This window comes from Carassius carassius, chromosome 3, assembly GCF_963082965.1.
Source record: "Carassius carassius chromosome 3, fCarCar2.1, whole genome shotgun sequence".
NCBI lineage: Eukaryota > Metazoa > Chordata > Actinopteri > Cypriniformes > Cyprinidae > Carassius > Carassius carassius.
In genome coordinates this window covers 39,995,457-40,017,841 of record NC_081757.1, presented here as the reverse complement: position 1 = coordinate 40,017,841, position 22,385 = coordinate 39,995,457, and the positions used below count along the sequence as shown (strand labels likewise).

Below are 22,385 nucleotides of genomic sequence, written 5' to 3'. Positions count from 1 at the left end.
AAATTAAATTTGGCTTTTTTAAGTGAAAGTTCTTCCAGGACTGCCATATTTAGTGTTATGAATGTTCCAATTCATATTTCTACAGGTGGTCCTTCATCTCCTACTTGTGAAAGCAATATCACTATGTAGTTAAAAAGTATGTCCTGTAAGGACATCACAAGCTTGAGCATTCAAACTTCAGTAAAACCATTTCTAAATGATATAATCTTATAAAAGAAATATAATACCTCAAAAGCAAGAAAGCATCATGGCGATGCTTATTTCAGAGGACTTTTGAGTTCATGCTTGACTGATGGAATATGTTGCTTATGTTGGTGTTGCTATCACAACAAGTTAATCAATCCCAAACCCCTTTGAAATCAGATGTGTCCAGAATTTTAGATATTAGTCTGTTATAACCTCACAGAGAATCATAAATGGTCTGCTACTGAGAAATCTGTCAGATAGGTAGATAAGTAGAACATAGCATTACTGCACCTGACCAGGTCAAGAGCGTCTGGAGGGCAGCTTGAGCCAGAGGCAGCAGAGCTGTGAGCAGCTTTTCTCACTACCTGCCAACCAATGGCAAAGCCAGTAATACCCTTCAGTGTCAATTCAGAACCAAAGTGATGGAAACCTGACCATGGCATGCGTTTGTCATAACTGACGGGCACAACCCAATGAGATGGTCATGAAGTGAGTAGTGGACTTGCAAATGGCCATTTTTCCCCACATCACACTGGTTTATTGTTAGACTCTTCCAGAAGAAGAATCCACTACTGGGGTTTCGTGTAATTTGATATCATTCTTCTGGATTTACTTCTAAAACTGTGATGATACTGCTTGATATGGCTTGTGCCACTCCACTCTTGCTAACTGTCAAAATACAGTGCCACTATGAGGCGTCTTGGGCATGAACAGCCAATCATCTGCCTGCTTGCACTTGAAAATTTCATGTTGTCTTTTTTAAACAGAGCACCAGATAATTAAATATTTTGAAAGTGGTTAGAGGAAAAAAATGAAGGTCTGTTTGCTCTGAAAAAGATAATGTTCGCCTACTGTAACAAGAGCATGCCTGGTGCTCCAAACAATATTGCTTTAGTGCAGGTCTGCATAATAAAGAGCCTGCTTATGCATATTAATGAGGACACTTTGCATAATGTCTGCTCCATGTGACATGCACAGCAGAATACAGACACTCTGTCAGTTGTACTTTATTTAGGCGGGGCATGAATAATGCTATTTCCATCCACCTTGCTCCATACAAAGATCTTCAGTTAAACAACCCCCCCCCCATCCCAAAACTAACTTAATTTGCTCCCGTGGCCATGGCTTTCCCCCCATTCCGACACGCACTCGCTTCCCTAAAAACATATGGTAGAGGTGTGTGTGAGTCCAAACGAGGTCCTCGTTACCCCCCCACCTCCTTTTAATTCGTGCAAGCTTTTGGAAGAACTACAGCGACATCTGCATGTATCATGGCTCAAAAGCGCCAGGCAGATACCCGTTGCGAGTGGGCTCTTTTTGCCAGGATGCCGCCCCTTTGCCCCACAGCTCTCATTGCAGCTTTCGTAAACATGGCTAATTCGGCCGCATCCTCTCAGAATTTGCATATGCTAAGAACCACCCAAGGGCATTTAGCAGGTGAGACTTGGGCAAGACAGCTATAGTGAGTTTGCTGTTTGCGATTACATAAAATAGTTTAGTGAAGAACGGAATGTAATATAAATATGGATGTTTGTATATATATATATATATATATATATATATATATATATATATATATATATATATATATATTTATAAACTTTTTTTTTTATCCAACACCCTTTGTTCCACATGTGAATCAATTTTTATATTTAAAATTTTTTTATATTTATTATTTCATAATTCTTACTTTTTTGTGGCCCTGTATTTTTTAAAAGAAATGTATACATTTATGTACTCTTCATATTACAAGTAAAACATTTCTTTCTCTTTTGAATAAAGTGCCTTAAAAGGTTCATAAACAATGTCGAATCAAGCTTTCATTTTCGTGTACCGAACAATCTCTTCCTCTTAATTAAGTGTGTAACCGTTTGTTTAGATTTGTGTGTTCGTGTGTGTAAATGCACACTTGTAAAGAAGCTCTTTTATCTATTCTTTGCACTGGAAAGTGTGCCAGACATAATGACAGCAAGCACATTTAACCAGAAACAAAGGATTAATTTTGCCAAGTGATTTAATACAGGCAATCAGAGTCTCGGCAAGCATACTAATTATGCGCATAGTCTGTTTGATGGGTGGTTGGCAGAGGGGGCAGATGTGAGCAAGTGTTGGATTTGTTTCATACAAGCAGAAAGCTTGTGACAGAATGCCCCCAGCGATTCCCACGCTTTACTCCCAACCCCGAGTTGCTAGTCCCCCACTTCCCGATCACGTTGGCACCTGGTGCCAACTTCTTGCATCCCCATTTATGTATCAAACATATTTAATGTTTCACAATAGCTGCAAAATTTCCCAGGGCTCCTGAATAAACATGATATTTAAAAGTGTGCCTTTAAGACGTCATGTACAAGATAACATTACACATACAAATATACATTTCCTTTCTGTGCAAAAATAGCATATTTTGGCCTTCGTTCGTGAAAAAAATATTCCGGTGATTACGAACAGACGTATCCGCATTCACCCAGCACATAAACAGTGCTCTTGTTCCTTGGAAGACGCTCAATTAATCCGCATATGACAGATTGAGCGAGCCCCTCCTTTTTTTTAATTAACGTTGAATTAAAATGAATTGGCAGGATGCCGGAAAGCAGGCACACAGCTTTGAAGATTGCCATCGCATAATGAGTCGCTCTATCCTTTTTTTAACACATTGTGCTCCTCTTTTCCCCCACTCCCTGTTCTCCGCTGCCAGTTGCCAGTGTGCCTTAGCGATTTAATGATATGCAAATGAAATATGCATAAAACCATTCTGCTGTACGATGATTAAGCGCTGAGGACATTAGCAGGTGCCCTGCCATAGGCTCTCTTGTTGTCTCCTCTCCATTTCGCTTCGCCTGCAAACGCCACCTCTACAACAAAGCTCAACACTAAAAACAGCAGAAAACTAACCATTTTAATATTGACGGTAATATCCAATCGGCAGAAATTTAATCCCATGCAGCATTTGTCTCGCCCATGTTTTGTAATATCCACATCCAGGGAAAGCAGAGGTCCTTGGCATTTGAAGGACTTGGCTGCAGTGAGCAGGGAGAGAGGAGAAACATGCTGGGTTTTCCTGGGGAGGACTTGGGAGAGACTAGCATAGCCAAGCATTGCAGTTGCTTTTCTTTGCTTGTTTGCATGTGGTATTATGTGTATGTTGGCTCACAAAGAAGGAAAATATTCTCCCTTTCTTTTCCTTCTGCCTCTCCCTCTCCCCCCTCTCCCTCCTTGTTTCTGCCAGCCAGTTTTTTTTCCTCCATTTTTTGTAATCCATTTGTATAATGAGGACGAGACGCAATTAACTTCCCCTGTGGAATTAAAATAAAAGACAGATCATCCAAACCTCATTAGCTCCAAACGATTATATCCACACGTGTTCCGCGGCAACAATTAAAAGAAAAAAAAACACACACAACAAGAATTATGAATTAAAGCACTAATCGCATATGCGACAAATACTTAATCGATCGCGTTGACGATGCCCCAAAAGATGCCACCATTGCCCAGCCTGTCCTTGCTGGTGGCAGCCTTGGTTCTGTCATCTTGGTGGTTATGCCAAGGCAGTGTAGGAAGCACAAAGATCTTATAATCCCTCCCTTTGGATGACTTCTTCAATTATTCATATTCCACAACCGTGTCCCTTTGTCCAACAAAATCGAAAGGCATCAGAACTGCAAGTAAAAGTTTGGAGTATCCACTTGTAATTAGTGCGCTCTGATGAGCCTCCTTCCCCTGCTCTAATTGCCGTTTTAATTTTCGGCATGCATTTTAATCAGTTAAAACGAACTTAAGCAAATCATCCGTTCTTTCCGGTCGCATCACCGCCCGTAGTTGGCTGTGTGCCCGATGCCCATTGTCTTTGCGGAACCGGGGCGATGTTCCTCCTCCGAACCCTGCAGGTACCAGCTCTCAGAAAGGGCTACTACTTCTGTGGTCGATTTATGTATCTAAAACATAAACAAAACGAACGGGAGGAGTTTGCCAGTTTCTTGATTGGGTGGCAAAGCGGGGGCATGCAAAAAAAGTGGGGTGGATGCCAAAAATGTTCCCACAGCCCCCTGTCCCATTTGGCAGAGTTACAGGCAGGCTGGTCTGGAGGTTACCGCCTCCCCAAAGAGTCTGATGGTGTGATTCTGTGCCCCCTCCATCAGGTTCCTGCTTGGCTGTTGTGGGTGGCACCCCCCTTGTCTCTTGTCTCCCATACGGGTTGATGGCGTAAAGAATCTACAGTCTTAGCCATTCATCTCCCTGGTGATTGCTGTGAATGTAGATAAATCGCACACGCCTGCCTCCTCCTTCCCTCTCTGGCATAGCCTTGCTTGCTGCTGAAGTGGAGTTTCATACTTCTTGTATTGCCTCTTCTTATTTTGCTTTTTAAAAAAAGCCGATCTTGAACTACACCTGGAAAAGTCCACGTAGCAGGAAAAAAAAAAACACATACAACGATTGGCACGTCGTTAAGAAAAAAAATGCACAAATTAAACCCCATCTGGTTAGTTGATTATAATTTTATGTGCCGGCTCATTAGTATGCACCCTCATGTTTGCTGATTCTCTTTCTTGCCCCTTTTTGTGTTTAGCTTTTGTAAACAGCTGCTGTTCTGCCGTTGGCATCGTCCCTCAGGTCCTCTCATGTTGAAAGGCGATTGGCAGATTGGCCGCAATGCCCGTGGTAGACATTCTTCACTGTATTGGTTGGCAGGCGGTTGACAAGTGGTGGTGCTTCATATAGAGCAAAATTAAGTAGTAAAGGGAGCAGGGCTGCCACAAAAAGACGAACACCTCCCCTTTTCGTATAACAGCTTGATGCTTCAATTTTGTTTTGTCGTTTTTCTTGCTCCAATTTGTTTTCATTCACAGCCGCCTCGTTGCCTTATTGAATCCGTCTCGCTAATTAGCTGCGCAAACTTTTCTGTTTAATTAGTCAACAAAAGCACCACCGTTGTCTTTGTTTGTTCTTGATTCCAGTTATCTTTGCCAACCGACCATGTCGGGCATATACACGTTCACCTTTTCCATCTTTCCACAACAGATGCCACTGTAACAATCCTGGCACCCTGTTCAATAAAAAAATGTCTTGGCATCTCCATAAAACGTATCGCTGTGGATCGGTAGATGCTGAAATGTGCCACATGTATCCACCTGGTGTCTGCGGCATGGTTGCCAGCAAAGACGTTGGCATGGCATATGCTGCCTGGCTGGCAGACTGCCTGCTTGGCACAGGAAAATGCACTGCAGGAAAGAAGAAAGTGAGGAAGAGAGAGGGAGGCGCTTCCTCATGCCCCGCCTCCAATGCCATTCGGCGGACAGCACCACTATTGCCAATTTCCCATAAAAGTCTGGATACACTTTGTACCTTTACAGTCCCGTGGGGTAGAGTGGTTTAACGCTACTGCTGTTGGCGTCCATTGCGATGGCGTGCAAGGACTTTATGCTGCCTATGTTGTCGACTTCGTTCCATCTTTCAATTCCGCACTGAACGTCACCGACATTCCGTAATCATAAGCAGCAGATGGTATTCCCCTCCTTTTCCTGTTCGCATTGAGTTAGCCTATACTGTTATTAGTATACTGTCGCTTAAAAAAAAAAGACCTTCTCTTTTGCCAAAACGAACTAAATGGCATGGGTCTTCATGTTTTTTCCTCGTGTCTACCAGAAACCCCCTCCCCCCCAAGATCCAGCGCCGGTCTGCTTTGGTGCTGCCACTGAGGGGATGGCACCGTGCCAGCTATTCACTGCCACAATCCGCATTCACAGCTTGTTTCTTATGCTCGCCCATCTCTTATCTTCCTCCCGTCTTTTCGCACCCTCCCCTCCAACGCTTTCAGCTCTGCCAGCACATCCCCTGCCGCCCCCCCAACTTTGTTCCATAAGCCTGACATTAATTAACATATGGGTTAATTGATTCTAAGAGCTGATGAATTGCTCATAACATCTGTCGTAGGCTGGCTACCCCACTGCCTGCCCCACACCACCATTACCCTGGCATTGCCCGTTTGTCTACTTTGCCCTTCCCTCCATGGAGGTGGTCAAAGCCCTGCAGCCCAGCATCTGAGGTGAATGGTTCCCTTGTTCCTCTGTACGCTGGGAAGGAGGCTGCTTATTGGACTATAGCTGATCACAGCTGATGTTTGCCATCTGATCTCTGCACAGAATGTTACATGGCATTTTGTTATAAATAAGCAAAGTCCTCCTCGTAACCACCTCCCAACCCCCCCCCCCCCCCCTCCCCTCAGTCATTCTTCCAAACTGTCTTTTCCTTATCCACTAAAATCTTATCTGCATCCCTTGAAACTGAAGTTTTTGGGGTCTTAATTTTGTTCTAATTCGAGGTATTCTTCATAACGTTCTGATAACAATAATAACATTTGAGGAGTCTACCATTTATTTTAATCACCATTGTGAACTTTTCATCTGCACTTAATTATCCTCTGTCTTATGTGATCGCCACTGGAAACATTTCTGCAGTGTCGGTCATATTTGATTAAGCAATCAAAAGTGTAATTATCAAATGTTATCGCACAACTTGCATCTCCGCTCTTTTTTTATGTTTGTGTTACTCTATTTGGAGCTGACAAGGCTAAAAACACGAAGCAGTTTTGAATTATTTAATCATGGATTTCCCCTTCAACTTGGTCTCCTTTCTGCAATTAATTAGTCTACTGCAGTACTCGCATGCAAATGATATCCCAGACTCATTTAGAGATATACACGCACATTAGCGAATCACCACATCTTATTTTTGCACACAGTATTATTTGTTATTCTTAACCACATCATTTAATCAGAAAATTTAACTCTGGAAGATCAAGTTTTGAATTGCCTCACACTGTCAGTGTTCCATAGCAAGTATAACCCTGCATTTTTTTCTGAGAAGCAGCGTGCGTGTGTTGTGGGGCACTGGCACACACGGCTGCGGCAAAGCTACATTCTTTCCACTTTCTCATCTTTTGCTTTTTTTCATTATTAAATAAAAAGGAGCACAAGGCTTTGCAGGCAACAAGAGGAATCCATTATGCAAATCGCCTGTTATTTGCATAATGTCGTATGCCAGGAATATGCAAATGAAGCATGTAATTTATGAGTGCCTGCATCTGTCTCAGAGTGTTCCAATAAGTTACAAAGAGAAGATTTATTTTAATTTAATACATTTTTTTTATTTCTCTCTCTTCTTCTTCTCAAACTGGCAAAGATGTCAAGCACCATACCCACTGAAAACAAGCACAAAGTGTGTTCTTACAGGCTGTGTACATTCAAAGAGTGGGAAAACTTGGCAGCTGGTGGCTAGGAGACAAGGGGAGAGGACATGCGGATGGCAAATACAGGGAAACTGGCACAATAAATTGCTTTTCAAAAGGGCGGGAGCAGAAGACACTTTTCTAAAACAATTGAATGTGTTAGCGCGACAAAAAGAAAGGTAAATGCAAATGTCAACAAGCCTCATTTAAGGGGAAGTTGGAAGTTCCCTGCTGTCCCCCACACTACTGGGGGCCATCCTGCCCACTTGGCTGGGCGTGTGCCCCTCTGAGGAGCTGCCAGCTTTGCCTCTTCCCCCACAGGAGTGTCTGCGGAGTCATTCATGATGTTGGCTGCGTAGTGCAGCTTAGCTAGAGAGAGGGAGAGAGAGAGAGCTGAAGAGAGAAGCTTCATGAGGAAATGTAAATGCAAGAGTACGTAAGTATGTGAGAGCACGGGCTCTTCCAGCACCCAGGAATGCCAATGCCGCCTTGGCCAGCACAGCGACGGCAAGAGCGGGACCATCGCCATCGTTGTCGTTGGAAATGCCCTGCTGTCTGCGATCACGCTAATTCCACCCATTCTTACCTTTTGTGTTGGGCTTCTCGTAATCAACGGCCTGTTTTGCATACTTGATCTCTCCCCAATGTGACACATTGAGACAAAGCAGAGGGAGGGTGTGTACAGGAAAAAAAATGTCTTGTTTTTTTTTTTTTTTTATACAGTCGACTGGAGAAGTGATAATCGTTTTTCTGTGTTGTTCTTCGCAAGGCCTCTGTTCAAAGTGAAATCATTCTGATGTTTTTTCTCCCTTGCCGTCAAGTCAGGATTCGTCAGGACAACTTTAGGATTTTACCCGTATGTTGTTTTTGGAACTATTTCCTATGGATTGGGATGAAGTTGGCATGGCGTGGTACTTGCTTACCTGGATTATTCTTTGCCCTAGGGATGTTCTCTATCCTTTCTGTAATATTTCCACAGAATTATACAGCCAGTTGTGTACTTAACTGCTTTCAGAGCCCATTGTCCCCAACGTGACTACAAAGACTGATGATCCAGAGGTTGTGTGGCAGTCTGGCAACGGCTCGGAGCAGTTTGTGGGCATCTGGAGGGGTATGAGAGGATACTCAGAGCCTGAGTGAACGGTTGCTGGAATTGTTGTCCTTGGTTTCAGAGCGATCCTCTGGCTGTGGTGCTCTGTCTCGTCAGGTCTCCTGTTCTAAGATTTTTAGAGCCGTTGTTAATTAAAGCGCCGAGATCATTATCCGCATTCATTTCATTCGCCTGGAAATTTTTGCTTGAAGATATGAGTTTGTTTGGGTCGTGAATATTAGCATGATGTTATTGGGAGCTGTCTGTAATTTTTTTTTTTCTTAACATTGCCGTTAAGCTTCATCTTAATTATGCAGAGCAGACATTTCATTATTTGCTTGCATACTGATGAGATTCGTGGAGCTTTTTCTTTTTTTTTTCACAGGCGTTTCTCGATTTAATGGGTTAAGAGATGTGTATTTTTTTTCTTGTACTTTATTTACATTTGTTTTATTTTTGTACATGTTTTTTTTTCTTTAAAGACCAGTTGTTAAAAAAAGTGAATGGAATTTTAATGAGTACAAGACATTTCTGATCTATAAAGCAGGATTTGTAAAGAACTAAAATAGCATGACTATTATGACTAATAGATTTCTTATTTTTTTGTCACATTATGCTTCTGTAAGCATATGTATCTTCATTTACTATTCCTTTGTTATTTGTGAAAACCAAAGAAAAACAAGTTTTAATGTAGTTTGGCTAAGAAAGGAGATTAAAGCATTAAAATACCTCACAAAATTTTTTCTTTTTCCTTAAAAATTATTACTGTCATTTCTTGAATTCAAAAAGAGAAAGATAATTCAACAAGTTGGATTGAACAAATGGTACGAGTAAACACACTTGCTCATTTAACTCCAACATGAGTCAGCAGTTCATGAGAGGACACTAAATTACCTTTTATTTGGCAACCAAGAGGAGAGACATTAGAGTAGGTATTTGGATTAAAAGAAATGAAATGAAACATTGTTTGTCAATCAGAAAAATGATATGTCCATTGTACTGAAATACTACATCTTTAATGCTGGATTTTTGGAATTAGCTGATATAATTGCAAAAATGAACATAGTTTCAACAATACGTTTTAAATAGTTTTATTTTATTGTAATAAAATGGAGCATTGCATGTTAACAATTTAGTACTAAAAATGTAATTAGAAATGGAATAGTTTGCTAGTGTAAACAATCACAATTTCTACATAAAATGGAAACATTATGTTTCAGGTTAACGTTTTTTTTAAAGAAATAACATTATTCTTGAACCGGACTGCATGAGAACAATACTCTTGTACACACAACAAAATAATGATACTACGTGCTTGTGAAAATTAGCGCTATAATTGGGAACGCTGTATAATTGTTCAGTAATTACAATTCTTTTTTTACATTTTTTTTTACATTGCCGTTAAGCCGTCGTCTTACTGTAATTATGCAAAGCAGACAGTTCATTATTTTCTTGATGAAGCCATTTTTTTCAGACCTCTTCTAGCGGAAAGATTAACATGCTTTATAAAATGTCCGCTCTGTAATACATTTCCTCAAATTCTCAAATTAATTTTTAGATTAAATAAGTAAATAAAATAATAAGCAAATAGATAAACAACCGTGTGTTTTTAATAATAGTTGTTGATGATCAGAGGACACTAATAAAGATGATTGGTAAGATGAAAAGAGCCATGCCGGCACCACTGTTTAATTGTGTGTTGTTCAATTTATTATCAATCATTAATTTTCTATAGGCTTATATAATATAGAAATGCTATTTTAAAACAGCAGCTCGAGTTAGTTTTCAACAGTGAAACTGTGTTAGTTGTATCAGCACTTAAAGCGGTGTTTCATTTCAGTCGTGCCCTGACACAATCCTTACTGTATGTGCGAGACAAGTTTGAATCTGGCTGGTGTCAGTTTTGTTTCATTATAAAATATAATTAATAAACACTGAATTGTATCAGTGCTTCAGCCTCACACTGTTGGTACCGAACAAACATTTTTGTTGTTTGTGGTAATTAGTTGCTTTGTGAAAATCATTGCACATTTCATATTGTAGCTGGTGTTTGGCGATGATGGCACCACTACTCCAAAATCGATGATGCTTTTAAGATAAATAATGGATTATGATTTTATTATTTTAAATGCTTTATAACAAGGCTGTTAACGTTTGCACAGTTAAAATACTACTATATATATATATAAAATTATTATTAGCATTACTAATTAATGCTTCAGGCACGGGATGTGTGCAAGTCCAGCTTCATGGACATTTCCCGATCTTACACCCCCCCACCTTCGCTTCCTGTCTAATTACTGTCCTATCAAATAAAGGTGTTTTCAATTTAAACATGAAACACACACACATATATGTGTGTATATATAAATGTCCTTGGTCTCCATCCACTTTTATTATATGGCCAAAAAACTGCTTGGATGGGGTTTAGACCAACATAAGGGTGAGTAAATTAAGCAAAATAAAAACAAAACAGTTTATTTTTTTTAAACTAAATGTCTACCTTTATTTAATATAACAGATGTATATGTTAATGCGTCAAGTACAAAATGCAAGAGTCCTTCTCATAACCCTTGTGACAAATTCTGTAGTGTCCTTTTGTTTAGTTTTTTCCAAGTTTATTGAATTAATTCATGTATGTTCAAGATATATTATAAAGAAAACTATTCAAGGTCAGTGTTACACAACTCTAAAATCATATACATTCAGGTTTGAACTTTTGTAATGTGTTCCATTAAGTTCAGTTGGGCACTTGAAATGTGCTCTTTTATACCACTTAACAGTGAAGGAGACATGGTACTTGATTAAGGCCCAATCCACATGTGCTTCTTTGCATTCACTGTGCACCTTGACCTAACGCTATATGTCACTTGGCAAGCATTTATTCCACAAGATGCTCTCTCATAAAACTGGTAATCTAGCTTCAGCTGTGTGAAGGTTTTAGCATTCAGAGTAACTGCTCCACAGAGCACAAAGACGCAAATAGGCTCAGGCTATGAATAATTGAGGTGGCCCTTGGAAAAGATGGAGATTGGCGCTCTGTGAAAGGACCTGGACAGCTCTCTGTCATGGTAATCACATAAGTGACTCAAAACACTTCAAGTAAACACTCATCCATTCCAGGGTAGATGGAGAGGAGCAGCTTGCTTCGTGTTTGATGATGCGGTAACGTTCAGTGTGCTCCTCAGGTTTAGGGATGTACACAACTACATATTTTCAAATCAAGTTTGTGGCTTTTGCACTAGTCGAGGTGTCTGTTTGCATGTGTATGGCTTTAAAGGGGATAAATTTAAGGACACAACTTTGAGGAATAGTTTTACCGCACAGTTTTAGCTGATAGCATGCTAATTAAAGTTTTGCTTCTAAATATAAACAACAAATGTTGGACTAAGACCTTGTCTGTCTCTGGTAAATCCTAATATTGATCGTATTTGATTTGTTTCAACCTAGGAGCATTGAAAATACATTTCTGCAAACGTTTAATAACATAATTCACTGTAGTTTCCAGAGGAAAATGTACATTCCTTCTCACATAAATTATGATTACAGGGTAGATTATCGATTAATAGAGACAGAGACAGTTCTGTGGAGTTCCTTGCGCAATACTTAATTATTGCCTCACATTGCTTTTACCACAGCACATGATTTGTAAAACTAAACAATTAAAGAAGTCAAAAACTTGTAGATGCAAGCCACTAACCAGACATTTTATTTCTGAACTGCTGCAATAAGTACAACAATCAGTGTATTAAGATTCACATTCATCTGTTTTTATTGGCACTGACTGAGCATTTCACTTTGAAAGTGTTGCAAATTGTGCAATTGTGCCAAGCAATATCAGTTTGCAGAAAGGTTGCCACACAGGCACCTTTTTCCAATAACCCTTGGTCGATTTGGCCTACTTCATGTGAGTTATCATTTATTACATTGACAATAATTTATTGTCATTAAGCTAAACCTGAGCGCCATCTGTCTGTTTTTCCTTCTCCACGGCTAGTTGTCTGAGTTATGATGGAAGCCATTCAGGATGCCGTACAGGAGCAGACTGAGCAGCCTAAAACTAAAGTAAGTTTCAAATATTGCATTTCCATGAAACCTGAATCAGCTGTTTCTGTTGTGTGACAGTCGCTATGTTCCAACCTTACTGAACTGTCTCACTGTGTACGATGGTCTTACATTGGCAGCTGAATCAATAGTGTCTGAAATTAGCATGTTGCTAAGCTATCAACTAGATGGCTAAATTTGTAATAGCATATTAGCTTAGTTGCTTGCTGATTCCATAATTATGGTAGAAGTCTAAAATTGCAAGATAAACACTCGAACGTTAGGTGAAATAGCCCTAGGCTCAAAACATGTGTGTTTGCAAAATAATTATAAAAAATGTACCTATAAAATACATTTTACTGCGCTTTACATTTTACTGCAGTTTCCAGCTGAAATGAACACTAGTAGCAGTAAACACCAACAACTTGTATTCATATTCACACAAATCATGATTACAGGGCCAGATTATCGATTAATAAAGATTCCTGCACAATACTATGTAATGACCTCACAACACTTTTACCTAGTGCATGATTTGTAAACTAACCAATTCTGATATTTACATCACATAACCAGCTCCATATGTATGGCTTTTCTGATGTAGTAAACTTGCTCAGTAGCTCACCAGGTGCGGTGTTGATTTAACACCTGGCACATTTGTTATTTTGCCAGATTTATGTTTATCTGTTATCTGGATAAAACTGAACACACTTTTACCACTACTCACTGGACATTTTACATTGAAAGTGTTGTGGAACATTAAAGAAGCAACGTAATATCATTTTGCCGAAGTGTCACTACAAGCATGTTATTCCAGTGAGCCTGGATTGAATAGTCCAGTTCACAACTGTTTTCCGTCATTATTATTCAGTCCTGAATAAAACCCATTTCGATTTCTTTTTTTTTTTTTTTTTTTTTGGATTCTGTTCATAGTCTTTGGATGAAAACAGTTTGTCACAATGACTTCTAGGAGTGCCTTGCCTGTGAGCGATACACTACTAAAATCTTATAAATCTTAAATTTACATTTAGTCATTTAGCAGACACTTTTATTTAAAGCGACTTACAAAAGAGGACAGTGGAAGTAATCAAAATCAACAAAAGAGCAAAGATATGCTAGTGCTTTAACAAGTCTCAGTCAGCTGAACGTAGTAGTGAAGTGAAGTGAGGTGAAGTGAAGTGACATTCAGCCAAGTATGGTGACCCATACTCAGAATTTGTGCTCTGCATTTAACCCATCCGAAATGCACACACACACAGAGCAGTGAACACACACACACACTGTGAGCATACACCCGGAGCAGTGGGCAGCCATTTATGCTGCGGCGCCCGGGGAGCAGTTGGGGGTTCGATGTCTTGCTCAAGGGCACCTAAGTCGTGGTATTGAAGGTGGAGAGAGAACTGTACATGCACTCCCCCCACCCACAATTCCTGCCGGCCCGGGACTCAAACTCACAACCTTTCGATTGGGAGTCCGACTCTCTAACCATTAGGCCACGACTTCCCCAGGAAGTACACGTAGCACGTAGCACGTAGCAAGGTTTTTTTTATGATATAATAAATAAAAGAGAAAACAGATAGAATAGAAAAGGAATAGAGCAAGCTAGTGTGAGAGACCTTTTTTGCTTTTGTTAACTGTAAAAAAACAAAAACAAACATAGAATACAAAAATAATAGTGTTAGTTGTTTTAAAAGAAAACAAGCAGTTAGTAAATGAATAGAGTGAAAGTCTAAAAGGGACAAATTTTTTAAGAATAGAATTAGAATAGAGAGTGTTAGAGTCAGAGGGTCAAATAAAGATAGAAGAGATGTGTTTTTAGCCGATTCTTGAAGAGAGAGTGAAGGATTCAGCTGCTTGGATTGAGTTGGGCAGGTCATTTCACTATTAAATCTAATAAGGCAACATAATTTTTTTTTATCTTCTTTTCAATGTACTTATAGGATTGTCAGTGCAGGTAAGTTGCTCTTTAAGTATTGCAACAGATCCAGCATTTACTACCGTGTGTTGTTTCATATGCAGTGCATGACCTTGTCCCTGTTTCTTTACTCTACATCTGCTAAATGGAAAAACCCATGTGTTCCCATTTGTCTTTATTCAGTGTTTTGCACCTGCCTGAGCATAAGGAGGACCTGAAACACAAGGATACCCCTGAGGGTATCGGATGCTTGGTTATGCAGTTATGTTAACTATAGCATACCATAAATGCCTACATAAGCAAAGGATTGAATAATTCACAGTGCTTGGCAGATCTGTAATTAAGAGCATCTTGTAGGATCCTCCATGATTCATTTCTGCTGCCCATATGTGGTAAACAGAGCTGGCACATGATGAGGCAAGAGAATGAGGGGACATGATGCTCAGGCCTGACATGGTCATGGTGCTTCATTTAGCCTGAAGAGAGGAGAGGTCCTCATGAATACTGTACATTCATGTATACATTCAGTGGCAGTAGTGTGCTAGTCTTGTTTTCACAAGTTATTTAATAGGAATCCTATTGGGAAAAGATTTCCTGGTGTGGGTTTAACAACGGGTTCAAGTTAGTCACTCCGCTTCACAGCATTGACCAACAGAAAGCTGCTTGGTTTGGCAGTGACTTCTGTGTTAGCTGTGCTTCATATATTCACAATAGCTAATAATCCTTCTCCTTAATTTCTCTGTAACTTTTGCTAATGTCAACAATACTTTAAAGGAATATACTTGATTATTTACAGCTTCTATTTTTAAACGATGCTTTTTGAAAGTGAACCAAACTAGGGATAAAATGCAAGATTGAACCAGCCCAGTATGTTTTAAAACAAAGCAAATGTTAGAACAAAGCAAATAGTTGATTAATTAATTTATATATATATATATATATATATATATATATATATATATATATATATATGCATATTATTGTTAATAATTTGACCAATTAATTCAATTAATTAATTATATTTTGAAATTTTGCTTTATTTTTTATTATTTATTTATTTCCCACATAATTCTTAATCAAAATGACATAACTTACTGTCATACAACAGACATCTCTCTGGTGATGTATGCAGGACTTTTCCAATCACAAGCCCATTTCAAAATCTTATTAACAATCAATAAATATTCTGCCCTACATTTTTGTTTTATAAAGCTGTTTTTCAAAAATTTTAAATTCTTGTCTAACTAGAATCCATGTTTTAATCTGCCCCAGGTGAAATCTTGATCCTATTCCCTTCATCTCGCTTCTGTTTACTGTCCTATACTTTAAATAAAGGCTAAAACTTCAACTGAAGCTCAAACGTTTGTGTTTTGTTCGGTGAATAATGTAAAATAAATGCTAAAAAGAAGACTGTCTTTGTTAGTGCGAATCATAGTTTCACATAATAATTTAAATGACTAATCTAATCTAATAGTGAATATACTTTCTTTAATAAAATATAATCTTTACATTGTCGTGAACATTTGATTATACAGTGAATGTCACCTGTAATTTTTTTTCACATAAAACGTTAATTGATTTTTATGTTATAGCTTTATATAGAATGAGGATCACAGTCTAAATTGGTTACGCAATATGAAAAGTTGATGTTAATTTGAGCGAAATTCGTAATTTCTTTGATAGATGCCCTCTACTATATGGTTGGACTGCATGTCCACAGACGATGGTGGGGCATTAGAGCTCTTATTGATTCAGCATATTTAAACAGCTCCAAACTAAGAGAAAGGCTTAAAAAGGGCACAACTAATTAGTCAGTTGTCAATAATTGACACCAAGATTTATGCAGTGCGACTAGAACTGGCTTTGATTGAAAGGCCCGTTTATCTTTTACAGATCGGACTGGATGTGCTTTCTTTCTTTTCTTTTCCCAAGCGTTTAGTGTAAAGGGAAGTGAATTAGAAGTGAGCTCTGTTGAGTATGAATCATTAACCTAAAGCAGACCACGTCTGTTTCATCAGTCATTGAATAGTCACTAATAGACTATCAAATTGTTGCCTCTGGGTTATGCTGTGATAACCTTGGCCTCAGTCCATACATACACACACATGAGATGTGCTCTGGCAGGGAATCAGATGATGTCAGCTGTCAGGCTTGGGGACAGCGGTTCAGTTCATTGTGTAGCCCCCTCTTTTGGAAGTCTGCTGAAACACAAAGTGAGCAGCCACCTGAATCAAAGTCAATGAATTGAGTTAAGTGCCAAGTTCTTACAAACTTACAGTACTTTTTATGCTTATTTTTATTTTATTTTTCATGGTAAAAAGTTACTTTATTTCTTGTTTTATGTACTTTATTCCTTCAGGTGTTTGCACCAAATGACTTTAATTTGGCAAACAATTTTTTTTCAAATATTAAAAAATAAATATTTCTAAGAGGTAATTATAAAGTATTAGGTCATTTTTTTTTTTTAAAGACGTTTGCACCTTTATTATGATATGAGGACAACCCTTACATTTCATTAAAAAATATTTCCATCCTTAAAAATAAAAACAAGTTTATTTGAAGAGGAGGTATGTTCCATTTAGGGCTGTAGCTATTGAATATTTCATCGAGTATTCTACCAAAAAATCCATCGATTAATCGAGTAATCGGATAAAATGTGTTTTTGCTTAATTAAAGTGCAATATTAATAATGCAAGAGAAAATAAGACTCCTGGGTCTCTTAAAATTAACAACTAAGTTTCCTTTTTTAGAATATTTTTATTTTTTAAATGCATAGAATGCAATGCATACATCAAAAATAAACATTTAATTAGTACCCATTGTTTCTCTGTCTGTACTTGTACTGTGAACAATGACAATAAAGTTGACAGATGAATTAAGTGCATTTAAGTGCCATCCAGTTGAGGTTTTAAATAAAGCATTTTCTGAGATGCACATTAAACACATAAAACATTAATTTAATTTATCTTTTAATTATTGAAAATTAAGCAAACTTAACTTTTTGGTACTAACCCGCAATAACTAAACTAAACCGGACATTTATTTTGACAGGTTGACGTACCTTTACAGTTCTGTGTATGTGATGTGATGCTAGTTTTACTCAAATCAAACGGTCAAATGCTCATGAAGTGGCTGTCAGAGCAGTTCTGGAGATGTTGTTCATGTGTTCACGTCCTTATTTAGTGAGACAGCAGATGCTGAAATCACCGGAGCGTCACACGCGCTTCCGTGTGTGTTAATAAGGAAGACGCGCTTCTGCTCCATTCATTAACACAGACACGCAGAACATGCAGGATTCATATTTAAATAGACTGTTCTGGCTTAATATTTACAGATATTAGTCCATATCGTGATTTGATGTAAGTGCAATTACCTATTTTTGATTGATTCATTCAAAATTTGGCAAATTCCGTGCCATTCCGCATTAAACTGTAAATTCCATTTTTATGACTGGATTTCGCGATTCCCTCAGCGTTTTCTACATCGCGGAAATCATAGGGCCCTAGTTGTGGTATGCCAGCTCTATCTTGCAATGGACACATGCCACGACGTTCTCTTTACGTTTGCCCGCGCCCTCAAATCAAAACACTGCTGACTCCTTGTGTCTCCTTCCGCTTTGTGGGTGACGTAAACGCGTTGTGTCACATTAAAAAGAATCATTGCGAAAGAACCTGAAGTGAGATTTTAAATATATTAAAAGAGGCTTCGAGGCAGAGGAATTTGCCTCGATCATTTTTTGTAATCGAGTTACTCGAGGAATCGTTTCAGCCCTAGTTCCATTCAATGCATTTATGTTTTTTTTGAACATTTATGTTTTCTATTCATGATTGATCATCAGAGCACCCTATCAATCACCCACATTTTCTTCATATAATGTAAAAATCTATCTGCAAGTTAGTGTATTGACAATATTGTGAGTTTTTGCATGTTTTGAACTCATCATGATTTGATTAATTTTGCTGTTTTATATTTTATCATTGAATTTTGCATTTTAATTGTTTTTTAACATTGTTGCAGCGCTTTGGGTGTGAGAAAATGCATTATAAATAAAATGTATTATTATTATTATTATTATCAGTGTGACGATGTTTGTCCTTGTGCCATGTCACACTTAGGGCCCATACATGGGGTCATCATTGACCTCTCCCTCTCCCTCTCTATCTTTATCTCTAAATCTCATTTTCAGCGCCACAGCATTGTGTGCAGCGTGCTCTGGTGGCTAAAGGTTCTTGTTAAAAGCTGTAACTTATCTCACGTTTGAAGCTAATGGGAAGAACACTGGCCACAGTGAAAAATAAATTAAATTTTTTCCCCCTTCCCTTGCACTGCCCTTCTAACCCATCTCGTAATATAGCAGTGGTGAGAGTATGCATTACAGAGCTGAAACATTAGAATTTATCTGTACTGCACAACGCTGACTGATGCATTTGAAAATAATGTACTGCAGTCCCAACATTACAGGACCCTGTAACTAATGGACAGATCTCGCCTGAGCTCGCCTCTTTATATCATTCAACTGCTGCACCTCATCAAGCCCATAGTCCTTTACAGAGCAGCACAGAACATCCTTTACTTTCTGTCTTGCTCTTATGGTACAGGTACGTGCCCACTGGTGTGAATCTGCCCACTGTTGCTTTGGTTTTTGGTGTCTGTAAAACATTCAGCAATGCAGTTGTTGTCATATATGGGTGTTTCTGGGACACATTTATATGAATTGATTTTTAGTTTATTGATTTTCAATTGATTTCAGCATAATTTTAATGTAAACTTTCTTGGAAACTTGTTCTCATGCATTCATTATTTAATAATGCTGGTTTGTAAAATGCATTTACCCTTGTACCAGAACCAGACTTTATATGTTAAAGTAGTAAAACAATCATGAATCATTTCAATATGTATTTTGTGGATTTTATTTTTTATAATAATAAATATAGCTGACCCTCAGCGCCACCTGACCTAAAATTATACCTGTATTTTTTAAGTAATGCTTTATATTTAAAGATTGCGTACTTGTTTGGTTAACAAGAAAACTTAAGTGTCAATGAAAAACTTGATTAAAATGAAATATAAAACACGATGCGTGAGGAAAAGATGAATCAGTATTACATACTACTTTCAAATATTAACAAATAACAAATTTTGAACACTACTTTTCTAAGAAATAACCCTGACATTTCTGACTTTATTCCCCTTAAATGCCCCTTTTCTCCTTTAAAAAAAGTTAAATGTGGAGGAGATATTTTTAAGTCATGGTATTTTTTATGCGTTTTTGAAAAAGTGTATGGTTCTGTGTATGGACCCTCAGGGCACCCTAACTATCACCCACATTTTCTTTATAGAATGTAAACCTCTAGTTGCAGTGTATTGACAATATTGTGCTGAGGACAATGTGATTCTTAAGGAAAAGAAAAATTGGTATCACTTATAAACAATGTTTTAATTTAATGGCATTTCCAATAAAGCTGTATATTTGTCAAGTTATGCAAAATATTGTAATGTTTTTGATGTATTTAAGATATATTAAATACTAACTATATGAAGTTAACTTTAGAAAGAAAAAGAACATTGTTTAAAATTTCTTCTAGCATGATCAGGTAAAATATTTTGCTTTTTAAAGCTCCATTCACACCAAGAAGAGATAACTACAACAATAACTGTAACAGTCACTATATTGGCATCCACACCAAGGGACGGTAACATTTTATTTATTATAAGCATACACTCCATTTGTGTCATGTGCTGCTTTATGCTGAACTCTTTGAAGTCGAAAAAAAAAAAGGTTTACGAAACTGATTCTAACAATACCGTTCCTCTGTGTCGTTATTTAGGCTTTTAATAGTGATTATTAGAGCTTACAGTTATCATCCTTGAAAAGGTCTTAAGTCAGGTTAGTGCTGAAGGGGACCATTCAAAGGTTCAAAATAAATTACATGCATACAACCTTTATTGTCATAAGAATATAAAACTGATAAACTTCCAGATTATTAATCAATTCTGTCAGAAGCTGGATCTTTGTGACCCTCTGATTTTCTTGGTCTTGGTAATGTTAAATGTTCTCTAACCAAGGACATCTAGCATTTACTAGGAGTGTAAAACAGTACACTGTTGTGCTCCACAGTACCTTACCTTAAGGATTTTTTTTTTCTATCTTACATTTTTTATTAGTAACATAAAATATGTATAATGTGGTCTGATTTAATAATTACTGTCAAGGTTAAGCTTTTCAGGATTAAAAAAAAAAACATTCAAAACTTGCAGACATGATGTAAACATGACCAAATCAGTCACACACATCAGCATTCAAAGCTTAATAAGTGACTGATGAGACTTCTTTGAAGCACAGCTATATTCCAAGTCTTTTATCCTCCATCCTATTTCCACTATCTGTATTTCTTTAATGGTGTTTATCTGAAATAACCATGGCCAGCTGCCTGCTTAAGCCAAATCAGCCTAAAATTGAGAAGACAGAAAGACCAAATGAAATCTATCCACACAGAGGTCAGAGAGACAGAAAGTGCATAGCAATGCAGTTTGGTCAGCAGGCAGGAGGAGATGCGATGCTTATAAGATCACAGAGAGATGGGGAGCTCAGGCCCCTGGGAAGAGCATAAAGGTGTTGTCTGTGCATTACAAAAAAGGACTAGCTGAAATGAATGATACCTGCCTTAAGGTTTATTAATAATCAAAGGCAGGCTTTTTTTTTTTTTTTTTGTCCAGAGGATTACTATGGCTTGGAACCATATCAGAGCAGATAAAGGAGGAAAAGAAAAGACAGAGAGAGAGAGGTAAAGCAAAAAATCTTCTTTCCAGTACTGTATTGGTGTTTGTCTCAGGCAGCCAATGTGGACTCTCATTATCTGCTCTTTCCTTGCACTCTTAATGGAATACTCCAGAAGGTATTTTGGCTCACGTTTGGCATACTTTTCCTTCCAGACAATGCCCTTGCACTAACAATGGTGCACAGGATCAGTACTTTGTAAGGTTACCTGAACAGGGCCTGCTCGTCCCCTGTGATAAAGACCTGGAAGAGACCTTTAAGCTCTGTCTTGTTGCCCTCAGCCTGATTGGAAATTCATATAATAGCTAATGAAATGAGAGACCTGGATGAAGCATGCAGTATTTGGTATCGCCTGTCAGAAAAGACCAGTGCTGCATTGGCTTTATCATACTGCGGATGACTTAAGTGGATAAGATCTTGGTTATGAAAGAGTAATGCGACAATGCAGATTGGCGAATGCTGCAAGCAGAAAGCAGATATGTTCTGAAGACCTGTTGGTGTGTGAAAACCAAATGTCAGCAGTACCTCTACCTAACCAGATGCACATGCTTCACTTTCAAGCTCACTTTGTGTAATGTGTAATGTGATGTCTACAAGTGAACTACTTTAAACTTCCTCAAGGAATGTGCTTGGGAGCAACTGCCCTAGTGTCCGGTCCTGCAAAGAAAGTTCCAGCCTGCTCCAGCTGTCGACCCTGTTTCAGAGGAACCACTGTACTGCACAGCTACAGCCCTAATTTAACACACCTATACCAGCTAATCAAGATCTTCAGGTGAGCTGAAGCAGTTTGGAAAAAACCTTTGCAAGACAGTGGATCCCCAAGAGCACTGTTGAAGACCTAGTCCAGAGGTCTCCAAACTCAGTCCTGGAGGGCTGGTGTACTGCAGACTTTAGGCAAGGCAAGTTTATTTATATCGCACATTTCGTACACAATGGTAATTCAAAGTGCTTTACATAAAAGAAAGTAAAATAATCATGAAGAAAAATAACAACAAAAATAAAATAAGCAATTTTAAAACTTAAAATTATTTTAAAAATTACTTAATTAAAATGGAATTTAAAAACAGTTCGAAATAGAAAATAAAAAAATAAAAAAACAGTGAATATGTAAAATACAGTGCAATCATTTCGGACATCGCACAGTGCTCAT

The 22,385-nt window shown here is 38.2% G+C and overlaps 1 protein-coding gene across 4 annotated transcripts in view; it reads left to right on the top strand.

Moving 5' to 3' along the window:
• Nucleotides 1-22,385, top strand: part of LOC132126830 (trichohyalin) — a 215,925-nt gene that overhangs the window by 48,064 nt on the left and 145,476 nt on the right. For 3 of the 4 annotated variants that reach the window (XM_059538393.1, XM_059538376.1, XM_059538366.1), the window contains exon 2: nt 12,496-12,563. The exons of the other annotated variant lie outside the window; for it this stretch is intronic. In XM_059538393.1, the coding sequence (XP_059394376.1) occupies nt 12,507-12,563 (57 nt within the window). In that variant the 5' untranslated portion in view covers nt 12,496-12,506. The remainder of the gene's footprint in view (nt 1-12,495; nt 12,564-22,385) is intronic. 4 annotated transcript variants of the gene reach the window in all.